The sequence below is a fragment of the Macaca nemestrina genome, chromosome 15 (genome assembly GCF_043159975.1).
Source record: "Macaca nemestrina isolate mMacNem1 chromosome 15, mMacNem.hap1, whole genome shotgun sequence".
Classification (NCBI taxonomy): Eukaryota; Metazoa; Chordata; class Mammalia; order Primates; family Cercopithecidae; genus Macaca; species Macaca nemestrina.
Genome location: NC_092139.1, coordinates 49,568,413 through 49,594,716, shown reverse-complemented (window position 1 = coordinate 49,594,716; position 26,304 = coordinate 49,568,413). Strand labels below are relative to the sequence as shown.

Genomic DNA, 26,304 nt, shown 5'->3' with positions numbered 1-26,304 from the left:
TAGTAAGTAAATTGTTTTCCTAGAGCTCTGTGACCCATTCCAGCAAATTATCAAACCAAGAAAGAGTCATGGGAACCCCCCAACTTTGTGACTTTGTAGCTGGTCTGTCAGAAGTACAGGTTGCCTGGACTTGCCATGGGTATCTTGAAGTCGGGGGAGTCCTGTGGGACTGAGTCCTTAATCTGTGCTCTCTGATGCTCACTCTAGATAGTGTAAGGCTTGACTTAAATTGTAGAACAACCAATTGGTGTCTGGAGAATTAGGGAATTGGTTAGTGTGAGGGAAAAAAAACACATATTTGATGTCAGAAGTATAGAAATAGATCATAGTAGTGGTAGTCGTTATGCATTATGGTAAATACTTTCCACGTGTTATCTCATGCAATCCTCACCCCCAATACTGAAAGGTGTATGCTACACTTGCCTCACTTTTTATATAATGCAATTGAGGCTTCCCATTAAATAAAGTACACAAATTCCCACTGATCATCCGAGGTTTACACCTGGTCCAACTGCCTTAAAATCATGTCCAGGTTCTGATGTCCATCTCCTTTTAGCATTCGGAAAACACCCTAACAAATTCATTGCTATTTAGCACTGGCCTGAAATGACCTTCACCTTCCAAAGATCTTTGTTAATAAGGACAACACAAATTGCTCTGCGGTAGATAGAGCTGTTTTCCAATAAACATAGGTCTGATATTCTGGGACCGATTCTCTGCCCAGGAAAAGGAAGATTTCAAAACCTAAATTACACACAGGGCAGCCAATTCTAGAAAAAGAAAGGGGTTAATAGTCTTCCTGTAACTGTAACTACAATATTCTGCTTTGGAGAACAATGTTTTATTACCATGTACACTACTCTGGTAGTCCCTAAAGAACTCTTTAAACAATGAGATTTATCTCATTTAACTGCCCCCTCCACACACACACAGGAAAACAAACAGTACACTTCACTTAAGAGAAATGATTTGCGGTCATGGTAAATTCCCATCGTTCATTTGCTTATTCGTTTATTCATTCACTTGGCCACCCACAAATATTTACTGAGTGCCTAGTATTTAAAAAATGCTGCTTCCCTAAAATACTATAAGCCCTTTCACTTTGAGAGGTAAATAAATATGAGACTTTATGACTGCATTTGTGCTCAGTGTATTTTTTTATAACACGCTGTCTGCTTTGACCAGAGTTGAAATTTTATAGTACAAATCTATTACCCTAGAAATGAAAAAGTGGCCAACAGCCAGTAATAATGGACAGTTTTTCAACATAAAGAGCAAAGTATTCTATAAACTAAAAAAGAAAGACACAAACAAACAAGTACATTCCAAACTTATGTATGTTACAATTTTCAGGAAACTGTTTTTTTTTTTTTTTTTTAATTTCTTTTCTTGGCTGAAACTTCACTGTTAGCTCATAAGGGCTTATGATTCTTTGGGCTGCCACCTGTTGAAAAAATAATTGCAGACTTACTGAAGGGATAGCAACAGAGAGATGGCCAAGAATATTTCTACACAGACGAAACTAAAAGTTACAAAAAAAGAATTTAGGGAGAAAGTACCCACAAGAAAAAAGGAATTTGACAATACTTTTTCTAGGAAACTAGCAAAACTCTCTCCCAACCTTATACATAATTTTGTTGGACAGAGTCAGTTTGAATTCTACAACCAGGTTATTTAAAAAGGCATTGTTTTCTGGATATTTTTTTTCTATGAAGAGAAGAGGGACAATGGATATCTATTCCCCAGAAGAAATAATAATAATAATAGTGATAATAGCTACCATTTTTGAATGCCTAATATGTTCTTAAATGTCAGGCATTATGAATGGTTTTTTAAATAATACATTTTACTTCTTTTTTTTTTTTTTTTTTTTTTTTTTTTTTTTGAGACGGAGTCTCACGCTGTTGCCCAGGCTGGAGTGCAGTGGCGCGATCTCGGCTCACTGCAAGCTCCGCCTCCTGGGTTCACGCCATTCTCCTGCCTCAGCCTCCTGAGTAGCTAGGACTACAGGCGCCCGCCACCGCACCCGGCTAATTTTTTGTATTTTTAGTAGAGACGGGGTTTCACTGTGGTCTCGATCTCCTGACCTTGTGATCCGCCCGCCTCGGCCTCCCAAAGTGCTGGGATTACAGGCTTGAGCCACCGTGCCCGGCCACATTTTACTTCTAATCTTTGCCAAGTAAGCAGAGTAAGAACTATTATTCCCATTTTACAGATGAGAAAACTGAGGCTGAGAGCCAGTCAGTGGTAGAGCCAGGATTCAAACCCTGACTGGCCTTGTTGCCGCTGTCCTTTTTGTTACGACACACTGCATGGTGCCTTTCCAACTGACTTTAGAAAACTTTCCTAACTTACTGTATGCAAATACTCATTGTCATATAATTAAATTTCATTTCATGCAGAATTATATTTCAATTAAAATTTAATTAAATTTCTGGCATTTGACATTGACCATTCAATGTCAAATCAAAGCTACCTTTTGTTTTAGAACCTTATTTGTTTTTTATTCCCGGATCCAACAAACATCCTCTTTGCATTCCAATAACCTCCACTGAAGGCACCTTTTGGTAGATGAGAGATGTGATATTTTCATCATGTTTCACCGATAACCAACATTTGTGTTCAATGGAGCTAGACTGCTTCAAACCTGTCCTTACCAAGATTCGTATTTGGAAATATAACACACTGTATAGTGAGTAAGTTGAAAAGAAAAACCTCAGGATTCAGCCTCCTTCTATGAATCTCAAAATCAGGTCTTAAACCTATAAACTGGCTCTTCACATTACTTCTGGTATCTATTTTTTAAAACGCATCCTGAGGAAACCATGGCTTGCAAAACAGCACTGCAAGGCACTAGTTATTGAAGCCTATTACTGGTAAAGTGATTGGAAAGTGAAGCAGATGATGACATCCAACATTTCCTAATTTAATGGGCAGTACATAAGGAAATTGGATAGCAATTGAACACCCAAAGGGAAATAATTCCCTGTGGCTGCCAATATATAAACATCAGGCTTCTAAAGACAAGGTTACCAGACAATCCGAGAATTTCTAAATGTAAACAGAAGTTCAAATTTCACCTTTGCTTGGGGCTGCCATTTAAAATGAAGCCACTCATAATCAGTACTATTGGCATTCCTTTGACCCACTGTCAAAACAGCTTGGAAACACAGAACAACGTTTTAAAAAGCAAACATGCAATTTTGTGGTTCTTTTGTTTTTTGTTTTTTGAGATGGAGTTCTGTTCTTGCTGCCCAGGCTGGTGTGCAATGGCACAATCTCGGCTCACTGCAACCTCTGTCTCCTGGGTTCAAGCGATTCTCCTGCCTGAGCCTCCTGAGTAGCCGGGATTACAGGCACATGCCCACATGCCCAACATGCAAATTTTAAAAGTTGAATTCCACATTGCTTTCCAATGTACTCTCTTTTAGGCTAACAGTACTATTTACTTCCTATACGCCCTATTCTTAGTCACAGGATCCTTTTCCACATGTCTGTTTCCTATGGATAATCCCAGCAAAAACATACAGTGGTGGCATTCTCTCTTTTGTTTTGCTTTTATTTCCTCCGCTGGTGTTTTCTCACTTCTCCCACCTCACTGATTTTCAGTCCATACCCTTGCACTATTCACCTTCACCTACCAGTGCTTCTTGCCTATCCTTCACATTTATCCTGGCTGGGTCCACTTTAACTACAGCTTCTCTCCACACCTGCAGTCTTCGAGGTGGGGCTTTTAAGTAGTGTTAACGCTTTCCTGAAAGTCCCCTTTGATTTTTATAATAAAGCAAGAGTGGAAAGAGAAGAATTAATAACGAATTTACAACAACATTGTTAGCCATGATATTATGTCCTCTTAACTCTTACTGTCTGTCTTTAAAGAACATGACACAAGAATTCAATGATCAAATAATATTTACTGACAATGAACTAGAATAGAAGGCATACAGTCTATTTTCCCTGTTGATACTTCCCCTGTTTTCCTCTGGGGAACCACTCAGCTCCTACTTGGTCCATAGTTTTAACTATAGCTAACCATGTTGCTCCACCCCTGCACCTCCCAGTCCCAGAGTTGCCATGTGTCCTAGATCTAGTCAGGGCACTACATGTCCATGGCCACAGCGATTGGTTCAAGGGTAGACACTCAATCAGAGTCTAGCCAATCAGAGACAATGAAACAATTTCAGCTCTTTCATGGGAGCTATTGAGAAAGAAGTATGCCACTTACACTGGGGTTGATGGGAGAGCAGTTAGTGGTCACCTTTGTCCCAGAGAGGTGAGAGTATGAAATAGAGCCAACACAGAGGGAGGCAGAGCACAGAGATGGGTAGAGAGACCTAGTTCTGATGCAACTGGTAAATTATCTAATTAAGTATCACATAGACTTTTCAGATACAAGTTTGCTTAAAACAGTTTTAAATGGCTTTTCTATCCTTGAATCTGAGAGAATCTTGGCCTCTACAAACCATGTGGTAGGTTGCTTGTGGCTCTCGCTTATTTTCACATTGGCGACACCTTGGGAGTTTTTTAAATTACAGATTTAAAAACATTCGTGGCCTGATGTGTTCAATTTCATATACAGTGTGCATCATTTCAGGGCTTCAGCCATTCTGAGCTCTGTTGTGACCGTCATCAGAAAGTGCCTACTACGTGTGCTGTTGCATATGAAGATACTTTATAAAGAGAGCTTCATAGACAACTCTAGAATTGTGTTTAATCTATTTCCAAATTCTTTTACATCCTCCACTTTTGAATCTAGTGGTCTCACACCCTCATCTACCATCAAAACTTTCTTTTAGAGAAAAAGAATGGTGATAGCTACACACACACACACACACACACACACACACACACACACACATATGTCCTCTGACTTGACCACAGCACAATCCCCAATTTCCCATTACTTCTCTGATGGCACACATTCATAATGCAAATTTTCATACACAAAGGAAGAATAACTCTTGAAATAATGCATGGTGCCACGGAGGACTTGAAGCTCACACTTGATTGAGTGGAGCTGCGTGGACAGCAGTGTGACTGTCTTCTCAGCAAAAGCAACAGAATTTGGAGTCAGCAAACTTTGAGGGAAAATGACTTTAAACAGGAAACAGAAAAGTGAGTTGATGATGGCGTAACAGAACCAGGGGCTTTGGGAGAGAACATCAAAATCATAAGATTAATTCTTCATTTGACAGAGATCAGAGACTTGGCTTGACTCAATTTGCATAGACAGGAATCCAGAGTTCTTATTTCCTTGACTGTACCTACCCTCGATCTTCTCACTCAGAAATCCTGAGCCCCATTATTATACAAAGTAGGTATTAAGACCCCCTTACTCACATCTTCCTATCTCTGCTTGTTTTCAGCCTGAGAAGAGAAAGGGAGGGGTCGGCTGAAACCAAGCAATAGCTGGAGGTGGAGAAGGCCACCCGCAAGTGCTGTGTCCTTGGGTCAAGTCATTTCTGTCTGGCAGCAAGGGTCAAAGAGAATAAATGTCTTTTTGTCCTTAGTACTTTTCCCCCCATTCTCCAATCTCCCTTAAATGACTTCCACTGGTCTAGCACATGCCTTCCCAATGGGGAGCAAACATTTGTCATTGGCAGGGTAAAAAGGAAAAAAAAAAAAAACAACAAAAACAAACAAACAAAAAAAACCAGCAAAAAACCCTTGGCTGTTATAAAGGTCTGTGCCCTCCAAAAGACACAGTTCATAAAGAGATCTGCTATATATTTATGGTATTAAAATTTCATGGTCAGGCAGAGACAATTAGAAAAAGAATGTCCAAAAAGCCTCCTTAGGGAGTGTAATCATGAAAAAAAAATTGAGAAATATTGGTTAATCAACCCAAAGCTTGAGGGTGAGGGAGTCCAGTCAATGCAGCCCCTTAGGGGAGGGTCTCAGGCAAAAAGCAGTCTAGAGAATGTTCTAGAGAGACAAACAGAGGCAACTGAGCACACAGCCCTTATTAAAATTCTTCCTGACCTCTACCCTTTAGATCTCTGTATCTATGCACAGGAACAGATGGCAGTTATGATGGCTAATTCAGGGAAATCATCCATCTAACGAAACCACCAATGAGGAGAATTAGCAAAATGACCGTCCACACTCACAGCACATCGCGTCATCAGTGTAGAAATGTGACCTTTGTCTCATGTGTATTTTAACATTTGCAACAAAAAGAGGACAAAAAAAAAGAGTGCATAAACAATTCACAGGCATGCCTACATATGTAATATTAACCGTTTACTAATTGATGATTTGATGTTACATAATGGACAAGCAAAATTTGACAACAGGACTGAGTTTCTAACACTTTTAGAAACCCTAAACACCAAACAGATTTCCACGTTCTCCCCATCCTCATTGGGCTGTACTCTGCAAAACTTCACCACAGTTGGACAATTTGCTCTCTTGGCAACAGCCATAATGGAAGGTCTATAAGAAAACCATTCTGGCAGTTGGGTGAATTCATCAGGAAGACGTGATTGACTGCTCTTGTGAGCTGGTTCCCCACATTGAACCATCAATATAATCTGATCATTCTATTTTAAATAATATATCTCAAATTGTGATCCACACACTTAATACTCAGATTTAGTTTCCAAATACACTTCTTCACTAAAAGAAACCAAACCTCCTTGAAGAATTGGTGGGTACCAAGGCTAGGGCATTATTATAACCCATGGAATAAAATGGAAAATGCTGAGTCCACGAGGATACAAATAAGTACACAAATGAGTAAATTGAAAGTTTAATGAGGAATGGGCCATTTACCTAGTTTCATTGTGCCTTCCCACAAGGGGTACTCATCAATGACAAACAGAAGAAAAGCAGCTGTGTAGTTGAGGAGCCTCTGAGACACCACCTTAATCAAGTAATCAAAGCGAGTGAGTATTGTCGATAATGGAACAAATTGAGATAACAGGCCCTTCAAAGCCTGCCATAAGAAGTATGCAATATCACTTCTGGGATAGTTCTTCAAAGATGCATCACTTGAATCCAGCCATGAGAAAACATCAGACCAACTCAAACTGCAAACATTTCACCAGATAATAGACCTGCAATCTTCAAAACTGTCAAGGGCAGTAAAGTCAAATTAAGGTTGGGAAACTGTTCCAGGCTAGAGGAGAATAAAGAGATGTGACAGCGAAATGAGAAATTTGAGTTTGAAAGGGTTTTTTTTGTTGTTGTTGTTACAAAGAGCATCATTGGAAAAATGTTGAAACTTAAATTGAGATCTGAAAATTAGATAGTAGTGATATATCAATGTTCCTGTTCTAATTTTGATTGTTTTATTGTGCTCATGCAGGAAGAATGCCCAAGTTTGTAGAAAATGCTCAGTGAAATTTTTGGGGATAGAAGATTGGCAACATATTCCCAAATGGTTCAGGATAAAAAGATTCTTTTTACTGTACTTGCAAATTTGCTATAAGTTTGAAATTGTTTTAAAATAAAAAACAAAGGCAAAAGAAATGGTGCTCCAAAGATGCATTGCATCTAGTTAACATGCGGCTTTCTGATTTGGTGAAGGGTTGGGCTAGGTGCAAGCATCTGCCTTTTAGGATTCACCGTAAGTGGCTGAATGAGAGGTTCTTCCAAGGGTGGCAGTTTGCAACTGTTCAGTAAGCACTCAGCAAAACATTCCACTTTTGCCCCACATTCTAGAGCCAGTCTCCCCTTCCCTCTACCCCTTTCCTCTCAAACCCCATATCTACTTTCCTTCTGCCAGCAGCAAAGATTCTTAGAAGCCAGTGGGGAATTCTCAGGATGGAGAATTGAGAAATGATTCAAGTGGTTCTGCTAGCATTTTCTGTCTACGGAGAATACAGTACCCTGGGTTTCTGCATATCATTCCTCAGGCATGGTGATCCCTGGAGGTGAAATCATTTCCTAAGACTATCTCTGATGGCTCCAGAGTGACAAGAGGTAGGGGAGAACAGGCACGCTTGAGTGAGGCATTAGGAGAGTGTGGCGTGAATCCAGGAAATTCTAGTGTAGGTGGACAGTTTTGAGGCTCTCTCTGGTATAGTAGGAAAGCACAACTTTGTTACATTAGAAAACTGGAATTTTGAAATACAGCTACAAAATCATAACATGAAAATTCAACATTGTTCAAATAGCAATACCTCTCCTTAAAGACAAAACAAACCCTTTCTCTGTTGAAAAATTAGTACCTAATACTATAAGTCCTCAAATGTCCTATTGACACGGTGCCAACATTGAAAACAATCATTCTAATGCTTTAGTTCTATAAACCCAAGGACTCAGTTTTCAACAAAACAAAGGCAAATGCATATGACTGATGCATTCTTCATCCTTGGTTGAGGAAATCATAATAGACAAATGGTTAAACCTATAGTCCAAATTACTCACAGACATCTATAACATTTAAAGAAAGGTACCTTTAAAATTACTATAAAATGATCCACTGTCTATGCCCTGAAAAACTGATTTTTTTCCTTTAGTTTTTAAATAGTGAATTGAGTATCACCTTTCATGACTCCTCTAGACAATTTCAGAGAAGTTTTAAAAGAAAGTTTCCTCATCTGTGAAACGAGAGTGTTGCCCTAGATGTTCTCAGAGGCCCACTTGGCCATGAAAAACCATGATTCTGTGCTTTGAATTAAGGATGGAAATATTTACTGAGCATGAAGAAAAGAGCTCATAAAGAATCAATGTTCATGAATATGATGGTTTGTAGAATTACAGAATTTGATATCTAAATGGACCTGAGAGACATGAGGTAAAGAAAATGATATATGTACACCTAAGGGATGAAAACAGAATTCAGGGATCTGATTCCTAGTTCAGGGGTCTTTCCATTAGCTTGCAACTATATTTTCCCTTTTCTCCCTCTCCCCCACCTCTTTCCTCCCTCTCTTCCTTCTTTCTTTATCTCCTTCCTTTCTGTCTTTCTTACTGTCTTCTTGAGCTTGGCAATCATAAATGACAGCAATTACACGCTCATTCCTTAACTGGGAAGTTGCTTATTGAAAAGCAACAAGACAACAACAATAAAAAAAACACCTTTTATGGGGAGAAACATGTTGAAATCATACTATCTAAATCACATAAAATAATCTTTTTACTCAGTTTGTGTCAATATTTTTGTGCTTTTACTCTTTTTGATATTTAGGAGATTTTTCTTTGTGCCTGAAAGTTTTGCTTTTGCCTAATTAGAAATTTGGGCTGGGCACCATGGCTCATGCCTGTAATCCCAGCACTTTCGGAGGCCGAGGCTGGAGGGTCACTTGAGTTCAGGAGTTCAAGACCAGCCTCAGCAACATAGTGAGACCCTGTCTCTAAAAAAGCAACAGCAAAAAAATTAAAAATGTAAAAAAAGGAACTTTGGCCTTGGGGTGCACTTCTATGACCTTCCTGGGGTGAGGAGAGCAAGAAGACAAGAGGGACAAGCAGACTGTATGACTAGTGAAGAACTGTTTTTCCTGCAATGTTTGAATTAAGTATAACCAGGGTATGACTTCTATTCTGGATTCAGTAGTTGTGGAGAGAATGAAAACACTCATCCGTGCCTCCTCTCTTTCTCTCACATGCCACATCCAACATGTCTGCGAATTCTGTTGGCTTTACCTTTAACATATGCCCAAAAGCAACCAATTCTCACTCTTGCCTTTCGCTGCTACTTGGGTCAAGCCATTCATATCCCTTGCTCCAATAAACTCTTTCCTGGTTTTGCCCTTAGCCCCTCACAGTCTGTCCCCAACACAGTAACAAGAAGGTTCCTTTTAAAATGTAAGCTAGAGCATGTCCTATCTCTGCTTCAAATACTCTCTTAACATCTCACTGACAGAAGCAGCCAAAGTTCTTACAGTGGTCAACAATGCCCAAGGCAGTGATTCTCAAGATATAATCTCCACTGCAGGGCATCAGCATCACCTGGAAAATTATTGGACGTGCAGATTCTCTGCCCCATCTCCAAACCTACTGATTCAGAGACTGGGGGTGAGACCCTGAAATCTGGGTTTCCCACACTCTCGGGTGATTCTCATGCACACCCAAGTGTGGCACCCACTCATCTCCAGGATCGGCCCCCGTGACCTCTCCAGTTACTCTCTTCCCCTTTGCTCTCTGTTGCTGCTGTCACAGGGACCTTCTTGCTTTTTATTAGGATAAGTCAGACGCCTTGATCACTGGGGCTTTGGCACTTACTGTTTTGTTGTTTTGGTTTTTTTGAGACAGAGTGTCACTCTCGTCACCCAGGATGGAGGGAAGTGGCGCGATCTCGGCTCACTGCAACCTCCGCCTCCCGGGTTCCAGCCATTCTCCTGCCTCAGCCTCCGAAGTAGCTGGAATTACAGGCGTGCGCCACTATGCCTGGCTAATATTTGTATTTTTAGCCTCGAACTCCTGACCTCTAGTGATCTGCCCGCCTCGGCCTCCCAAAGAGCCTGGAATTACAGATGTGAGACACCGCACCCGGCCCACTTACTGTTTCCTCTACTGGAACACTCTCTTCCCAGACAGCTGCCTGGCTTACCCCTTTATGTTTTTCAGATTTCTTCTCAAATGCAAACTTAATAATCAGAGAGATCCAACATACTTTAAAACCCAACCCAACTGTCTCCTAATTTCCCCCACCACACACACACACTCACTCCCACACTGATACACCCTTAGGCATTCCCCAGCTCCTCCCCTGCTTGATTTTTCTCCATGGCTCTTGGCATGAGGTCTCCCATGAAGTTGTCACAATGTCAGCTAGGTCTGCAGTCACCTGGGGGCTTTCTTGGGACTGGAGGATCTGACTCCAAGATGGTCCTCTCACATGACTTATAACTTGGTGCTGGCTGCCAGCGGGGGGCCTCAGCTCCTTGCCATGAGAACCTCTCCGCCGAGCTGCTGGAGGGCCCTCAGACGTGGCGGCTGCCTTATCCCAGAGCAAGTGATGCGAGAGGGCGCAAGGTAGAAGCCATCTCTCGTGACCTAAACTGCCACACATTAGCATGAGATACGGTGGCCCAGAACCTCAAGATATGCTACTCTCCAATTCCTGACTGACAGAAACTCTGAGATAATAAGCGCTTATCGTTGGTTGAAGCTTTAGGATAAATTTTCAGGCAGCAATAGATAAATAATTTATTATACACTGTATCCATTTTATATCTGCCAACCCCCAATGCCACATACCCTAGAATAAAAGCCCCAAGAGAGCAGGGATGTTATTTTAGATGTAGAATATAAGCCCCAAGAAAGCAGGGGCTCATAATAGATTAATATAATACATATATTATATATTGTATTGTGTTCAGGGCTTAGAACAATATCTGTACTGTCAAATGGTAGGCATTATAAAAGTATGTGGAATGAGTGCTTGGAGAAACTGGATGGTGGGCAGCTATGCCGATGTGGTTGGAGGAAGGATGCAGTAGATGATTCTGCAGTAGCATCCTTTTGCATAACTATAGAGGACCTCATGCACACTGAATTCCATGTGAGTGGAGACTTCTGGGAGCACAGCTCCATGCAAAATTAATTTTGACCTTGTGGATCGCTGGAAGGGTTTTGGGGGACCTCCCCCAGGGTACCATTGGCCATATTTTGAGAAACATTTATCAGGGAAAGAAGACCACAGGCAGTAAGAGTAAGGCCCAGCTTCAGAAGAGAGATTCTTGGTCCCAGCATCTTACAGAAATAGTTGAGAGTCAACAGATCTCAAGGGACCATGAGGACCAAACAATGACTGTCTCAGTGGCAAGCTCTGAACTGAGGGCTGATAACTAGAGACTACCTCTTTCCTCTTGCCCCTGAACTAACCTGGTATCCTCCATAAAGTTTTAGAGACAGTAAGTAGAGACTGAGAAATGATTGAGGTGTGTGGTTGTGTAAATATTGGAGATAGGCTGCTGATGCTCCTTGACTTAAGATGGGCTTATGTCCTGACAAACCCATTGTAGGTTGAAAATACTGTAAGCAAAAAATGCATTTAGTACACCTAACTTGCACAGATGGGCATTTTGTAGACATGATGGAATGTGAAAACACAAAACACAATATCCAAAAACTGCTGACAACACAGGCCACTCTAGAGTGCAGTATCAGTTGTTTACCGTCGTGATGGTGCGGCTGACTGGGAGCTGTGGCTCACTGAGCAGCATCAGGAGAGACTATCATATCGAGAGTCCAGGAGAACATCAAAATTCAAATCCAAAGGAAGATTTCTACTGAATGTCTACTGCTTTCACACCATCAAGTCAAAAAATCCTAAATCAAACCATCGTAAGTGGGGGACCTCCTGTAGTTTCTTGGGAATCTGGACTTGAGGAGAAGGGGAATAGAGATCAGGAAGATGAAGACAGACTGGAAGAAAGTCCCTTTGGCACTGGAATTGGTGCAACTGAGGGCTGGGGTGGGGAGGCATGCAGAGTGTGCTGAGTGAACCTAAGGGAAAGAGAAGAGAAACAAACCCAGCCAGATGTGCGATGCAAGCAATGCATTTAAAAATGTATCTCTGCTTGCAAAAGTATTTTGTTCATGTTAAAAGGAATTTCAAGCATTAATAAGCAAGGTAGGGGAGTTTTTGGTGGGAGGGAGCTCTTCTTGTTTGAAATTCAATATACTCACTGACCAGCTCTTCTGTCTAGTCAACGTTCCTGGTGTTTTCCATAAATCATCTTATTTAAATTGCCCTGCAGTCCTGCAAGATCGGTTTCCCTTCCATACATTTAATGTATGAAGAAACCGAGTCTTAGGTTAGAAAAACTGCCCAAGTAGGAAGCAGAACATGAACAATTGAGAGTTCTGTCCATGCTCATACTGAACTGTTTCTCTGTGGGTATGAGGGTCCATATACATTATCACCAAACTTGGGTTGCCTCCAGGAGTGAAAGGGAACATTGCTAACAAATGCCAATGGCAATATGCATAAATTGGGATCATTCCTGGTCAAACAGAACCTGTGGTTTCTCTGCCTTGGTAGATTCAGCCCTTCTCACAATGGAAAATGCCTTAATACTCGCTTTCTCTAAGTCCCATTTAAAGTCCTAGAGCTGACTCTGAAACAGAACTCTGTGGTCTGTTAAATGGGTAATTACGTGTGGGGAGCAACAGTACAAATGAAAAGAGACCACTGGGTCCTTCTACTACTTTGTGGTGGCGGATAGTTCAGAATGGGCTGGAATCAAGCAGAATGTAAGAAAAATACGATTGAAGCAAGATGGTGGTATAGGCATTTATTGTATTCTGATTTTTCACCGTGGAAATTTACACATTTTGCTTAAATTCTGGGTATTTTAAGGTCTAGAGGATAAAACAAAGCTTTTCTTCAGGGAAAAGCTGCTTTTCCTGAATCCTGCTATTTTGTTTAAAGCTGGTCAATCACTAAGCTCATTTGAGTGATGGCAAAGTCAAAATTATGACTGCCTGATTTTACCCTTCGCTGCACTTGTCAAAAAAATTAAATTAAAAATCATGCTTATGAATATAATGCATGAACTGCTGCATGGCATTCTGAAAGATAGAATGTCCCTTCTGTCCAGCCACTCACAAAACAGCATGTCACACGATACTTTAATATGCATAGAAAATAATGGGGCAGAAAGAAAATTCTGCCTCTCAGGAAATACAAGCTACGTTCCATAAATGGCTCATGTATTCAGAAGAATTTATTTTAGTAAAATAACAATAATAATAACTTTAATATTATCATTAGATCCCTCAAACTGGCATAGTGCTTTCTAGTTTCCAAAATGTTTCCACATATAATTTCATCTGACAAAAGACATCATTAATATTTTAAAGTGCAATATAGGTTTGCTTGATTTAGGATTGCAAGGGTTCAGTTTCCTGAGGAATGGGCATCCCACGGATGCTTATTGAATATTCTATGTAAAGGCAATTGTGGAGCGAGAGTCAAAGTGCTAGTGCTTTCTGTAAAAATATGATGGAAAGTGATATTTGTGAACAAAAGCCACTGAAGGCTTTGGAGACTTAGGTATGGAGAAAATTACTGTTTGCAACATGCTACTGAACTTAGCAGCATATAGTCCATTTAGTTCTTTTTTAATGAAAATATGTGTTTGTTTTATAAAATAATTCATTATATGTGTGTGTGCATATTCAATTACACATACATTTAGAAAGTTGAATATTAAACTCTCCAAAACCCAACTGTGCTCCTTCTTCACTCCTCCAAGATAATTTCTGAAGTCAACTTGATATGTATCTTTCCAGGCTATGTATTAGAAATATATGTATGTGTATAGATATATGTATATGTGTATATATGTATACACATATGTGTATATATCTATATGTACGTAGAGCTACATATATACACATGTGTGTATATATACACACATATACACATATATGTCTGTGTGATTACATAAGTAAATAGATGTATACATATAAATAGCACATACCTACAGATATATACACACCCATATGTATGTGCCTACATACATATATACATACATATAGATAGCACATACCTACAGATATATATGCACACACACGTATATGCATGTATATACATACATGCATACACAAGTGTATGTATCTATACATACATACAATAGATAGCATATACCTACACATCTATACATATATACACACACATATAAAGGTATGTGTATACATATATACATTTACAGGTATACACATATACATACCTATATGTGTGTATGCGTATATATATATCTGTAGGTATTTGCGCTATCTATCTATATGTATGTACATATATATGTATGCATCTATCTAATTCTTGGATACATGGCTGAGATGGTGCTTTTGTAAGGGAAATTCTTAGAAACAGAAATGATAAAAGTGTCAGGATCAAGAGTTCTAAGCAGGCACTGAAATCAATATTTGCTTTGAGGCATGTGCCAACCCCAGGTAACCTAGACTCAAGAACAACAGTTCTCAAGTTTGAGCGTGCATCTTCAGATGAAGCGCTTTTGAGAACACAGATTACTGCACCCCACTTCAGGTTTCTGATTCAGTAGGTCTGGGATGTGAACCCAGAATTTTGGGTTTTTTTTAGACTGAGTCTTGCTCTGTTGCCCAGGCTGGGAGTGCAGTGGCTCAATCTCAGCTCACTGCAACCTCTGCCTCCTGGGTTCAAGCAATTCTTGTGCCTCAGCCTCCTGAATAACTGGGATTACAGGCACGTGCCACCATGCCCAACTAATTTTTGTATTTTTAGTAGAGACAGGGTTTCACCATGTTGGCCAGGATGGTCTTGAACTGCTGACCTCAAGTGATCTACCCGCCTTGGGCTCCCAAAGTGCTGGGATTATAGGCGTGAGTTTCCAGGTGAGGCTGATGGATGCAGATTCAAGAACACTCTTTGAGAACCAATAGCTAGAGCTTGGATTTGAATGAGCCACACGTGTGAGGCATGGAGGGGCCCGTGCTAGGGTCGTAAATATAGTGGGAGATTTGCCTATGTCAGTTTTAGCATTTGTCGCAGAGGAAAAAAAGGGAAGAAAAAGGTCTCTGTTGAGATTTCCTCATCCTATACATGGACTAACATGGGTTTAAGGACCATTAGCCAACAAAATAAAAACAAAACTGTAAGCCTGATATGTACTTTAAGGTACTGCTAAGGTGGTATCTTCAGGTATCTTAGAAAACCAAGTGTAAATAAATGAGCTCTTAAAGCAACATCAAAAAATCTTCCATAAGTAAAAATCCAAGGAACATGATCATCAAAAAGGCAAAATACGCAAGGAAATAACCAAGTGCATAAGTTTGCAGAGTCAATAAACTGCAGAATCAGACTTGTACACACTAGCGATATTAAAATTTATGATGCAGATTATTAAAGGTATTTTATGTGTTAATTAAATAAAAAATGTCCATATATATTTGAAAAGGAACCAAATAAAATGTATCAAAAAAGAAAACTATAATTAAAAATTCAGTGAAGAGTTAAACATCAGATTAAATACAGTTGGATAGAAAATTAGCAAGTTAAATGACAGACTTGAAAAAAATTAACTGGAAGGCATCATAGAGAGAAGAGACACAGAGGACGAAAATGTGATATGGGTTAAAAGTCATGAAGAACAGAGAAAGAAAGAATAGAAAGTAATAGATTGAAGTGATATTTGGTGAAGTGGTATGTGAGAGTTTTTCAGAACTAATGAAAGATGCCCATTCCCAGATCTAAGAAGTACAGCAAATTCTAAGAGAGGATACATAAAAATGAATCTATACCTAGGCACATCATAGTGATACTATGGAACACAAAAGATAATGAGTAGATTGTCAAAGCAGACAGAAAGGAAAAACAGATCAGCTTAAAAGAAGCAAAAAACAAACTGAAATATTCCTTAACAACTACAGGAAAACAACTTCAAAATGTTGCAAGAAAATAACCATCAACCTCAAATTTTTACCCACCAACACTGCCTTAAAAGAATAATGCAAAATAATACCATTTTCAGGCAAATAAGTCCTGAGAGACTTTCACTAAAGGAACCTGTAGAGCATTTACTTCTGAAAGACAAAGGAAGAAGTGTGAGAAAAGTATGCTTTATTAAAGGTGCTAAGTTTTCTGCAATACTATTCTTTCAACTTTTTGTAAGAAAAAAAAAAGATCTAAATTATGGGGAGTTAGAATTAATGCAACTGGTACTAACCAGACTTTTTTCCAAACAATTCTGTCTATGCCTTGCTAGTTCATAGACAGCATTATCATTTATAGCAGATGACAGCCAATCAATTAGTAGTTTGAAATTACTAATAATTTCATTATTGGTATGGTGTTGAGTGTATGTGAAACCAAAGTACACAGTGGTTCATGAAATTTTAATTAAAATAATAAAACCACTATATTCAAAAGTACACAGCATAAAAATGCAAATAAATACATTTAGAAATTGAGTTTTAATTTTGATGTTCAATATCTCGGCAAGATGTTTACTAAAGTAATAATGCTTAACTCAAGGTTATAATGTTGACAATATTTCTTCCTTCAAAAAATTTGTTCTAATTTCCAGGAAAGAGAAAGAGAAAAGGATTTCAGAAGCTGTGTTTTTTCTAGAGAAAAAAAAAAAAAAGAAGAGATTGTGACATTAACAAACTGCATGGACTTGGGCAAGTTAACGAAGCATTTGCAGTCTGTACTTTAAAAAATTCTGTAGAATGAGAAAATTTGACCATATGTTCTTGAAATTTTTCTCCTGAATCTAAATACAGTTATTATGACTATATATGCTGGAAAATCTAGGTGAGTTTGTTTTCTGTAACCCTTTCTGAAAATCTGTGTTATCAGGTAAAAGGAGGACATCGGTAGTACCTGTGAGGGTGGGAAATGGGCCAGGGAATCCTAAAGAAGGAGAGAAGAGAGATGGGGCCCATTGTTGGGGCATTAAGCCGAGTGATCTATAAATAAAAATACCAGGAGCTTCTCTTTCTAAAAAAATATGAAATGACCAAGCTAGAAAAACATGGATAACTCTAAGCTGGGAAGAAGATCTAGAGAGAAGAGTAATGGTCAGCATTAAAACTTGCCCCTCTTCCAGTGATAGCAGATTTCATTTGCATATCCACTAGGAAAGAATGATTGTAACTCTTTGTATCATAACGGGAAATAGAACACATGCAAGAGTACAATGCATGAATTCAGGGACATAGGTTATTTTGTCAAAATAGAAACATTGATAAGTAATAAGTGCCATATGTGTGGTAAACCAACTGATAGCAATCACTTAAGCATATCCTGAGAATGAACCATGTGGTGGATGCATCTCCATGCGGTTCGAAGGTCTCAACTAGAATCCAGGAGTGGCAACCTGGAGATTCTTATCTACAGGGAACATCTGAGCCCCCAGCCCATACTGTGGAACTCAGGTTGTACAAGGGATAGAGGCCCTTTGTCTTGGGTTAAGGAAAGGTTGTCGCTGCATGTTTTTTATAAGTGGTTGTGGTCCTCCTCCCCAGGCTCCTGCCACCAGGCTCTCTCTCCTGTATGAAAGCCCCCAGGAAAACCCCATGTCTCTTTCAGTGACTCTGGGGCTCTTCCTCAGCCTCTCGAACCTGGTGTCATCCCCACTAAAGGTGGGAGGGGTTCAGCACAACAGCACATCATGGAATCATCCACCGCTGCCTGCCCGATGGTGCTCCCTTTCTCACTCCTTGCCCAGCCATTTTCACTTTTTTTATTTGTCTTTGAAGCCCTCTTAGGAACAAATGCACAATTCCCATGTTTCCGGAGAGTGCCTCACATTCACATTTCACCACAGACAGACTGTCCCTGCTAGCAAATCCAGTTACCACATTTTCATCTTTATGATTCAGAGCAGATTGTTAGACCACATAATGATAGGAGGTGAAGCTGTATTATTGAGTCATTAGGATTGGGGAATGATGTTCTTAAACAAAGCAACTGATTTAGGAAGTAAATGAAGTTTTCACACATTGGAAGGAGTAACTTGGAAGAATTCCCTTGTTTAATTAAAGGCGGAAGAACTGCTACAGCTTAATAGCCGTTACGTGAGGCTCAGAAATGACAACAGGCTCAGGCTCTGGAAAACAGTTTTTGACATAGGTTATGGATGTGGTGGGAATCATTTGGTGAGGTGGAGTTTCTCTAGGGGAAAGGTGAGTGTTGCTTTGCCCCAGCTCATTACCCAAGTGTGGCCTTAAGAGATGGTCTAGAAAATGACCGAACTACAACAGGAGATTTGGAAGCCCCAGCTCATTACCCAAGTGTGGCCTTAAGAGATGGTCTAGAAAATGACCGAACTACAACAGGAGATTTGGAAGCCCCAGCTACTCTCCCACCAGGCAGTAACAAAGCTGAATATCTTGGGTGAATTATTGCAGCTGGCCTTTTCCCTGGTTCTAAGTGTTCTTCTCCGAACAATTTTAAACTTTCAAGCACATTTCACTGAATTAGGGCAGTGCATACCCTACCATGGCCATGATTATGATACTGATAATAACAGCCATCACTGGCCAAAGGCCAGGCCGGTGCTAGGCCAGTACACATGCTATTTCTGTTCTTTACTGTCAGTAGGAAACGTTCATCCTTCGCTCCTTGTCTAGAGGAGGGATCACATCTACTTCTGTGCCTTTCTACACCTCTCCTCACTTACAGTAAGCCTGGGAGAAGGAAACAGTCCTACCTTGTGTCTCTCTCAGACCCACCTGCCTACAGAGAAGGCGTGTTCCTGGTCTGCTCGTCCTATAACAAGCTGACCAGGGCAGCCTTGGTCTAGGAAGCTGAGGACTCCTGCACTTGCCTGTGAGGGAACAGTGATTAAAGCTTTCCCATTTACAGCTGAAATCCAGGATTAGGAAGTCTGTTTGGGGGCAGGGCAGCCAGATGCTCTGGCCTAACCACATTAGTAATCAAGCTAATGCTTTGATTTCCACCTTTGTTTCAGCTTTGTCTTCTCGATTGGTTCTAAATTCCCAGAAAGGTGAAAAAGCAGCATTATTACTTAGCACCGGAAGCCCCAGCACTCACAGGGATACTGTGCAGTCCTGCACGTGAGCAGCTCAAGAGTTCAAGTGAGACCTGCTGCTAGGAGATAAATAAGCTGACAGCGCCCAGCAGCCACACTTTTGAGGACCCCCGTGGCACCGTGTTCCTGCTGAGGCCGGCCACTTTCTCCCCAAAACTACTTGCAGCCAGTGACTGAGCATGGGAAAGCGAGACCCTAGAGCCCAGCTATTCCCGTCCAGTGCAGGATTCCTCTGGACTTCCAGACTGCACTGCAGACTGAGGCACTTCCTAGCTAAGCCTCCTTCTTTTCTTCTCCCCTTTCAGCTGCTCCTGCTCCATCGCCCATTTCTCTCACCTTTATCTTGCACTTCTGCTTCCATCTTGGCATCTTCTTCCCTCAAGACCCAACCCAACACCATCAGTATTATTACACTCTTCATTTCTCAGTGGAGGAGGTGGGGCTCAAGGCAAGAAGGACAAGGTGTAAATATGCCCCCTTTAAAAAATTTGTACTACTCTATCGCTTCTCTGCCTTTGGGCTAATATCAAGTGTAAAAGTTTGTACTACCCTTAGGTTTGAGGTTCACATGAAAAGAACACCTCATCAACATTTTAAAAGAAAATTTGAATGAACTGTATGTTGTACCAGTGTGTAAAAGAGAGACCGTGTCCTTTCTTCATAAAACTGAGTCCATTGGGACCTGCCCATTCAATGCAAAAATGCAAAGGTATGTAGGATCCTAGAAAATGAAAGAGAATGCTAAAGACAGGAACCATTTCCAGCATCCGTTGTTGAAGTCTGAATCTGGAAAGACTCAGAAGGTATTTATCAGAAAAACATTTTTCCCAATAAGCCAATAGTTGCAAAGCTGGTCATCACATGCAAATCTTGACCTTCACTTTTACACAATTTTGGAACATGTAACTGGTAAGCACTACTTACAGTTTTTTGCTTTGCAGACATGGAAAATACATCACACTGACAAAATGGACTTTTAAAATCTGGGTTTTACCTTAACAAAATAAACTTGAATCTGATTCTTCATCTTCAAACATATTAGAAAGGGATGAAATAATTTCTCTGTGATATTTTAACCCTTAGGAATATCTGAACATGAGTGTGTTTATACACATAATTTAAAAATTAAATATAATTTTCTTTTCATGGCATAATTTTCTAAAGGAAGGAGGGACAGGACTTACCCTCGCTAGAGTCTTTCGAACATTCTGGCTTCTTTGCTTTGCTCTTCTTGTGGGGTGGAGAGAGGCCTTTTGGCTCTAACCCCTCTGGAATCACAAAGATTTAATATTCTCATTTAAATATTTACCAGTAGGGTTCAAAATTATGTTGAAATTTAAAAATGTTTTCTTCTTAGTAAACCTACACACACACTGAATCTTAATTGCAGATTCATCTGTCATCATGGCTGAGCGAAATTCTGGCAAGGACTTGTGGTTCTCCAATCTACATAGACTTAAACTTAAGGCTTAAGCTAAAACATTTTTGTAGATAGCATTAGTGATTCACACAAATGTAAAATCTTACACATGTGCTTTCATAAATTTAGAAATTCTCCATAAGGGAACCCTGTTAACTTTTTTTTCCTCCAAGAGTGTTTGATTTCAATCTTCATAGATTAGTTGACAATTGTCATGGTGCAATTTCATCTTACTCAGTCCTGAAAGCAGGGCTAGAGGAATGGAGAAAGGAATGGGGCTAGAAATTACCCTGCTTCTATTTAACAAACTGTTTTTTAGTAATCCAGATTCTAAACAACTTCTGTATTTCCCACTTAAATTACTGTGCTTCCTCTTTTCCTCAATGCCTCTCTAAGTCTATCCATGGGGGCAAATAAATTAAGTTCTGAAGACAGTGTCAGGAAAATATCTCCGAGTTTATTCATTTGGATATAGCACACTTCATTAGGTGTGAATTTATGTATCTAGTCCTGATCTTCTTTCTGAGCTCATGACTTATGTCTTCAACAGCCTACAGGGCATCTTGTTTGGGATTTGGGAATGGATATCTGTTTGCCTCTCTAGATCCACTCTCCATCCTTCACCACCCCTAATGTGCTCTGGGAGGCTGAATTTTCTGGATTGCATCAATGAACTCCCTGGTTCTCCGGCTTCCTATTAGATGTAGCCAATGGGGAGCTCAGGGCATCTACTTTCTAGGCACCTGGTGGTTTTCATGAGCTGGTTGTATCCCTCAATCTAAGGTTACAGACCCTAGAGTTGGCCTTCTCCACGTGGCCCTCTAAGTCTCTTGGCTCCCGTAGCCACCTCCTTCCCATTGTCCCTTTGGGGCTGGTACTTAACTATGCCCTACACTTCAGAGCACTAATAATTTCCTTTCCTGCACTCAACTCCCATCAGGCCCTTTCAATTTTTTGTAAAGGACCTCATCAGGCATTTCAAATTTAAAGTCAGATATAATCATACACTTGCTGTTTATAAGCCTGTTCTTTCCACAGTATTACACATCTCAAGGAATGGTATCACTATCTACCCAGCAATTTAAACCCCAAACTGAGATGTCATTCTCAATATTTTTCTTCATTTACTTTTCCAGTTGAAGCAATTGCAAATCCTATCATAGCCCTCTCTGCTCCATTCTAAAATAGATTTCATATTCATCAACGTGCTCAACCTTTGGAATCACCACAGTAGCCCGCACCAGCATCTCATAACCCCCTAGCCTTCTAATCTCCCCGCTTCTATTCTTTGTTGTCTGCACTCTATCCTCGACACAGCAGCTAGTGTGAGCTTTTGAAACATAAACCAGATCACATTGCTCGCCTGTTTAAAAACCATTGCTTAGAATAAGATCCAAATCCAATTCCAGGCCTGGCACAGCACATCACTTGGGCCCTGCTTACCACACTAGCCTCACTTCCCACTTGTGTTTGGCTCTAGCTTTGTCAGTTTCCTTTCCCTTTGTGTTCCTCAATCACTGCTAGGCTGGTTCCTGCCTCAGGACCTTTGCACCTGCTGTTCTCACCCCCACTCCTCCAACACACATATTCATAGGTCTGCTCCCTTCTTGCGCTTTGAATCTCAGTTCAAATTCAGCTCCCTACAAGGCCTTCCCTGACTGCTTAATCTAAAGGCTCACAAAGGAAATCTCTCTCAAACGCATCACTTGTATCTGAAATTATCTCGCTCTCTGGTGTATCCCTTTACCGTATGTCTCCTTCCTCATCTCATCCCCAAGAATGTAAATTCCATGAGAAAAGGGCACTTGTCTTTCCTAATCCCTCTCGTATCCCTGGTGCCTAGCAGTGCCTTGAGAATTTCATTTCAAATTCGATTTTATTTTCACTTCCCCAGGCCTTTCTTTAAGGCCAAGATATAATGGGGACCCTGCCGAATTCTCTCTTAGCAGCTGTCGCCTTCATGCCAGGATTCTAAAATTACATTACAGAGCTATGGCGATTCATTTCTCATTTCCCATTTATTAAAAAAGGAACAGAACAAAAAAAACCCCACATTTGATAGATGTGCTATTAAAAACTTTGGCATTATAAACTGCAAAGCTTTGGGCACTAGGCTAGGTTTTCTGTGGTTGCAAGTCAGTCACATCTAAGGTTATTACCACAGCCAGGGTGAAAAAATTTGCCAATGACTACATTAGCAACTCCCCCAAACTTCTGTCACCAGGTGCAAGATGGATGTTGACCCTTGGAATGGGTTCAGCAAAAACAGAAATGAGATGCTTGGAGCAGCTCACCGAGTGCAAATACTAGGCTCAAAGGGATTCATACAATGGGCAAAGAGACATTTGCAACCTCACTGGGAGAAAAATCGAACCCTTCTATGTCACTGCAATGTGTCGTCTGCAACTGGGAGCAAGAAGAGAGTTTCCAATGCTGGAAATTCAACTCCAAACCAGCATTTCTCCAATCACTTTTTGCATTTTTGTGAGTTACATTTCTAAGTCTTCATTTCCCACCAGAATAGGAATTCCTGGGCAGTGGGTACTATTTAAAAAGACATCCATGTGCTACATTTTGAAATATCTAAGCACCCCCCGCCAAAGTACTAATATTTTATTTTTGAAAAAGTTGTAGAGCACTCCTTGGGTCACTGGGCATGCATACATGTTGAATATGAACATGAAACGTGTTATATGAAACAGTATTGTATCATCTCATGACACCATGGGTAAAGTGTTCTGGGGCATGCAAATGAAAGTCACAGATACATAAGGCCTCTGTGTCCAGGTTTCTACTTGTGGCTTGGGAGGAACAACTTTCCCTCTTGGCCTGGGGGAGTGAAGAAGAGAGTTGCTTCTGCTTGTCTTCAAAAGCACCCCCATGCTTCTCCTTGACAATGTATCATGTTTTTTAGCTTGCCCTATGTCTGGCAGAGGGTAGAAACCTGGAGATTTGCCAGGAGCATGGCTTTGTCCCCTGAGGGACTGAACTGTGCATCCAGCTGTGATGTGGTTGAGTTTCCATAGGTGGTTGATAATTTTCCGTCCCTGCTGACTCAGACTGGGGCTAATTTCAACAGTGCAGTCATGGAAATGAAAGGACATGGGAAGACATTTGCCATTAAGGAATTAAGGATTAAGGAAGATGATTAAAGGACTTACACGGAATTCTTGGCATTTAAGCCAGTCTGCTTCTTCTACCTCCCATGGGAGTAGAACCTCCCCTTGCAGATGACCATGTCTGATACCATCTGAAATGCTCCTGCCTCTACTTACTATAAAAGTCTGGAGACAGGAGCAAGAAAGTAAAGGACATGAACTTTGGGGTCAGGCAAACTCGGATTCAAATTCTGGTTCTGCTATTTAAGCAAGGAACTAATCCCTTTTAAGCCTCAATAATAACAGTTCCTGCCTTGTAGAATTGCTGTGTGTATTAAATGAGTTCATGCATGTCACGTTATTGGCACAAAGTACATGCCCAATTAAACTCTGGCTCAGCAGAGCTGTGCTGTGGCTGACTTGAGCCAGCTCACACCAGCTAATTGTACCATCTCTCCCCAGCTCTCCTATTCATTGACCTCATGCTTTGGAAGCTTGAAAAAGATCATGGTATTTGTGTTTATACCATAGAAATCTGCAAACTCTTCACACTGGGGCTGTCCTTACCCAGAGAGTTCATTTACAAGCACCCCAGTGGGTTTAGGTATTCAAGTTGTTATTCACTATCATTCACTAGCATGTCTTGGCCAGTTGATTCACTCAAGTAGCCCTTCATTAGTGTCAGTTGCATTTGTAAAAATCCCTCCAGCTTTTCTATTTGAATGAGAAGGAGAACTGATGCAGGGCAGGGGAAAGACAGCAGTTAAAGGCCTTGGGAGACTGGTTCAGACTCATCTTCGAGACTGACATGCTTAAGTGTGAGATCTGAGTGAAGCCATCATGCACACCAATGTCTGGTGAGGCCAGCTGGAACCATTCAGCACAAAAATCCTCCATGATTTCAGCACTCAGGTATCAGGAAATTGGGAGTAGCTCCCAAGCCCATTCTGCCCGAGTGGCTTAGCATCCTTGGGCCATTGAATATGACTTGAACAGCTGCATGTAGCTGCTGGAGACCAAACTCCCAGGAAACCTGGTGGAACTAAAATCAGAAATGATGATCCAATTAATGCCGCCAAACCTCAAACGCTGACTCCAAACTTGTGGACTCTCCATTAGCATTAATAACGATTTCCTTAAAATCATTCAGTGGTTTGGATAGCTATCTAAATCTCATTGAGAAGCCAACTCTCTCTGTTTAGAAATGTGTACTTATAGCACTTAGGCAAATGATCCATGGCAAGACAAGGCCCTTATACTGGGTGCTTGAAAGGGCAGTATCCCTCGTAGCTAAAAGATACTCCAAGGACATTTCATGTGAGCAAGATAAATGAGAACGGCAAGATTAAATTCATGAAAGTTAATTCAAGACAGAGTGACAATTTAAAGTCTTTTTTAAACATATGGCTCTTTTTTACAATAAGACATTCTACATGGATATAGGAATTGAAATTTTAATTTAAATTTTACCTTGAGCTCTATGTTTTATAAAAGGCAAGCCAAGTCCTTGTCTTAGGTCATATTCTCTCCGAAGCAAACATAGAAGGGTTTGAGTTTTAAGCAGTTAATTTGAGAGATGATTTTAGCAAGTGTCACAAGAGGAATAGGGAAGAAAGACAGGAAAAGGAAAGCAGACAATACTGGGTGTGTTCATGAGTACATTCCACTGTGGGCAACCAAGACTCAGTTCTACTGGGGACCTCTGAACAATATTGTCCAATACTGTAGCCACTAGCCACATATGGCCAACAAGTAGTTGAAATGTGGCTAGTTTGAATTCAGATGTGTATGTAAAACACATACCAATTTCAAAGTCTTAGTATGAAAAAAAAAGAATGTAAAATATCTGACTATTTTTATATTGATTATACATTGAAAGGATAATATTTTGGATTATTGTGTTATACAAAATATTGTTAAAGTTAGTTTTACGTTCTTCCTTTCACTTTGTTCAAAATTATACATGAGGCTCACATTTGAGGCTCACATTGTGTTTCTACTAGACAGCATTGGAACAGAACATGCGTCAGATGTGGGTATTAATCAACCAACTCTTATCTATTATTGGTTGAGGGCTGCTCCAGAGAAATTAACTCTCTTGTGCTTTGAGTTTGCTGCCAGGACGAGAGCAAAGCACTCAGCAGACAGTCATAAGGACTTTCCTTGGAAAGCTATTGGTGCTGTAAAATAAAGCAAGCACCAAGGAGGCATAAGTAGGGCACCAACAGCCACTGCTACAGTTCCTCTTCTATCTCCTTTATTCCTACTCCTGACTTTCAGATTCTGCTTCTACTTCTCATACCTTCTGAATCCATTGCATTTGGAAGTCCAAGGGAACTTTAGGAATCAG

At 40.4% G+C, this 26,304-nt stretch overlaps 1 protein-coding gene and 1 long non-coding RNA gene across 30 annotated transcripts in view; one reads left to right on the top strand and one right to left on the bottom strand.

The window, feature by feature from the left end:
• Positions 1-5,509, top strand: part of LOC139358771 (uncharacterized) — a 54,533-nt gene extending 49,024 nt beyond the window's left edge. The window contains exon 3 of the long non-coding RNA XR_011614277.1: positions 5,367-5,509. This is a non-coding gene — a long non-coding RNA (uncharacterized lncRNA). The remainder of the gene's footprint in view (positions 1-5,366) is intronic.
• The window catches only part of LOC105481485 (mono-ADP ribosylhydrolase 2), a 2,105,812-nt gene that overhangs the window by 131,271 nt on the left and 1,948,237 nt on the right, over positions 1-26,304 (bottom strand). For 22 of the 29 annotated variants that reach the window (XM_071080856.1, XM_071080850.1, XM_071080851.1 and 19 more), the window contains one exon: positions 20,621-20,704. The exons of the other annotated variants lie outside the window; for them this stretch is intronic. In XM_071080856.1, the coding sequence (XP_070936957.1) occupies positions 20,621-20,704 (84 nt within the window). The remainder of the gene's footprint in view (positions 1-20,620; positions 20,705-26,304) is intronic. 29 annotated transcript variants of the gene reach the window in all.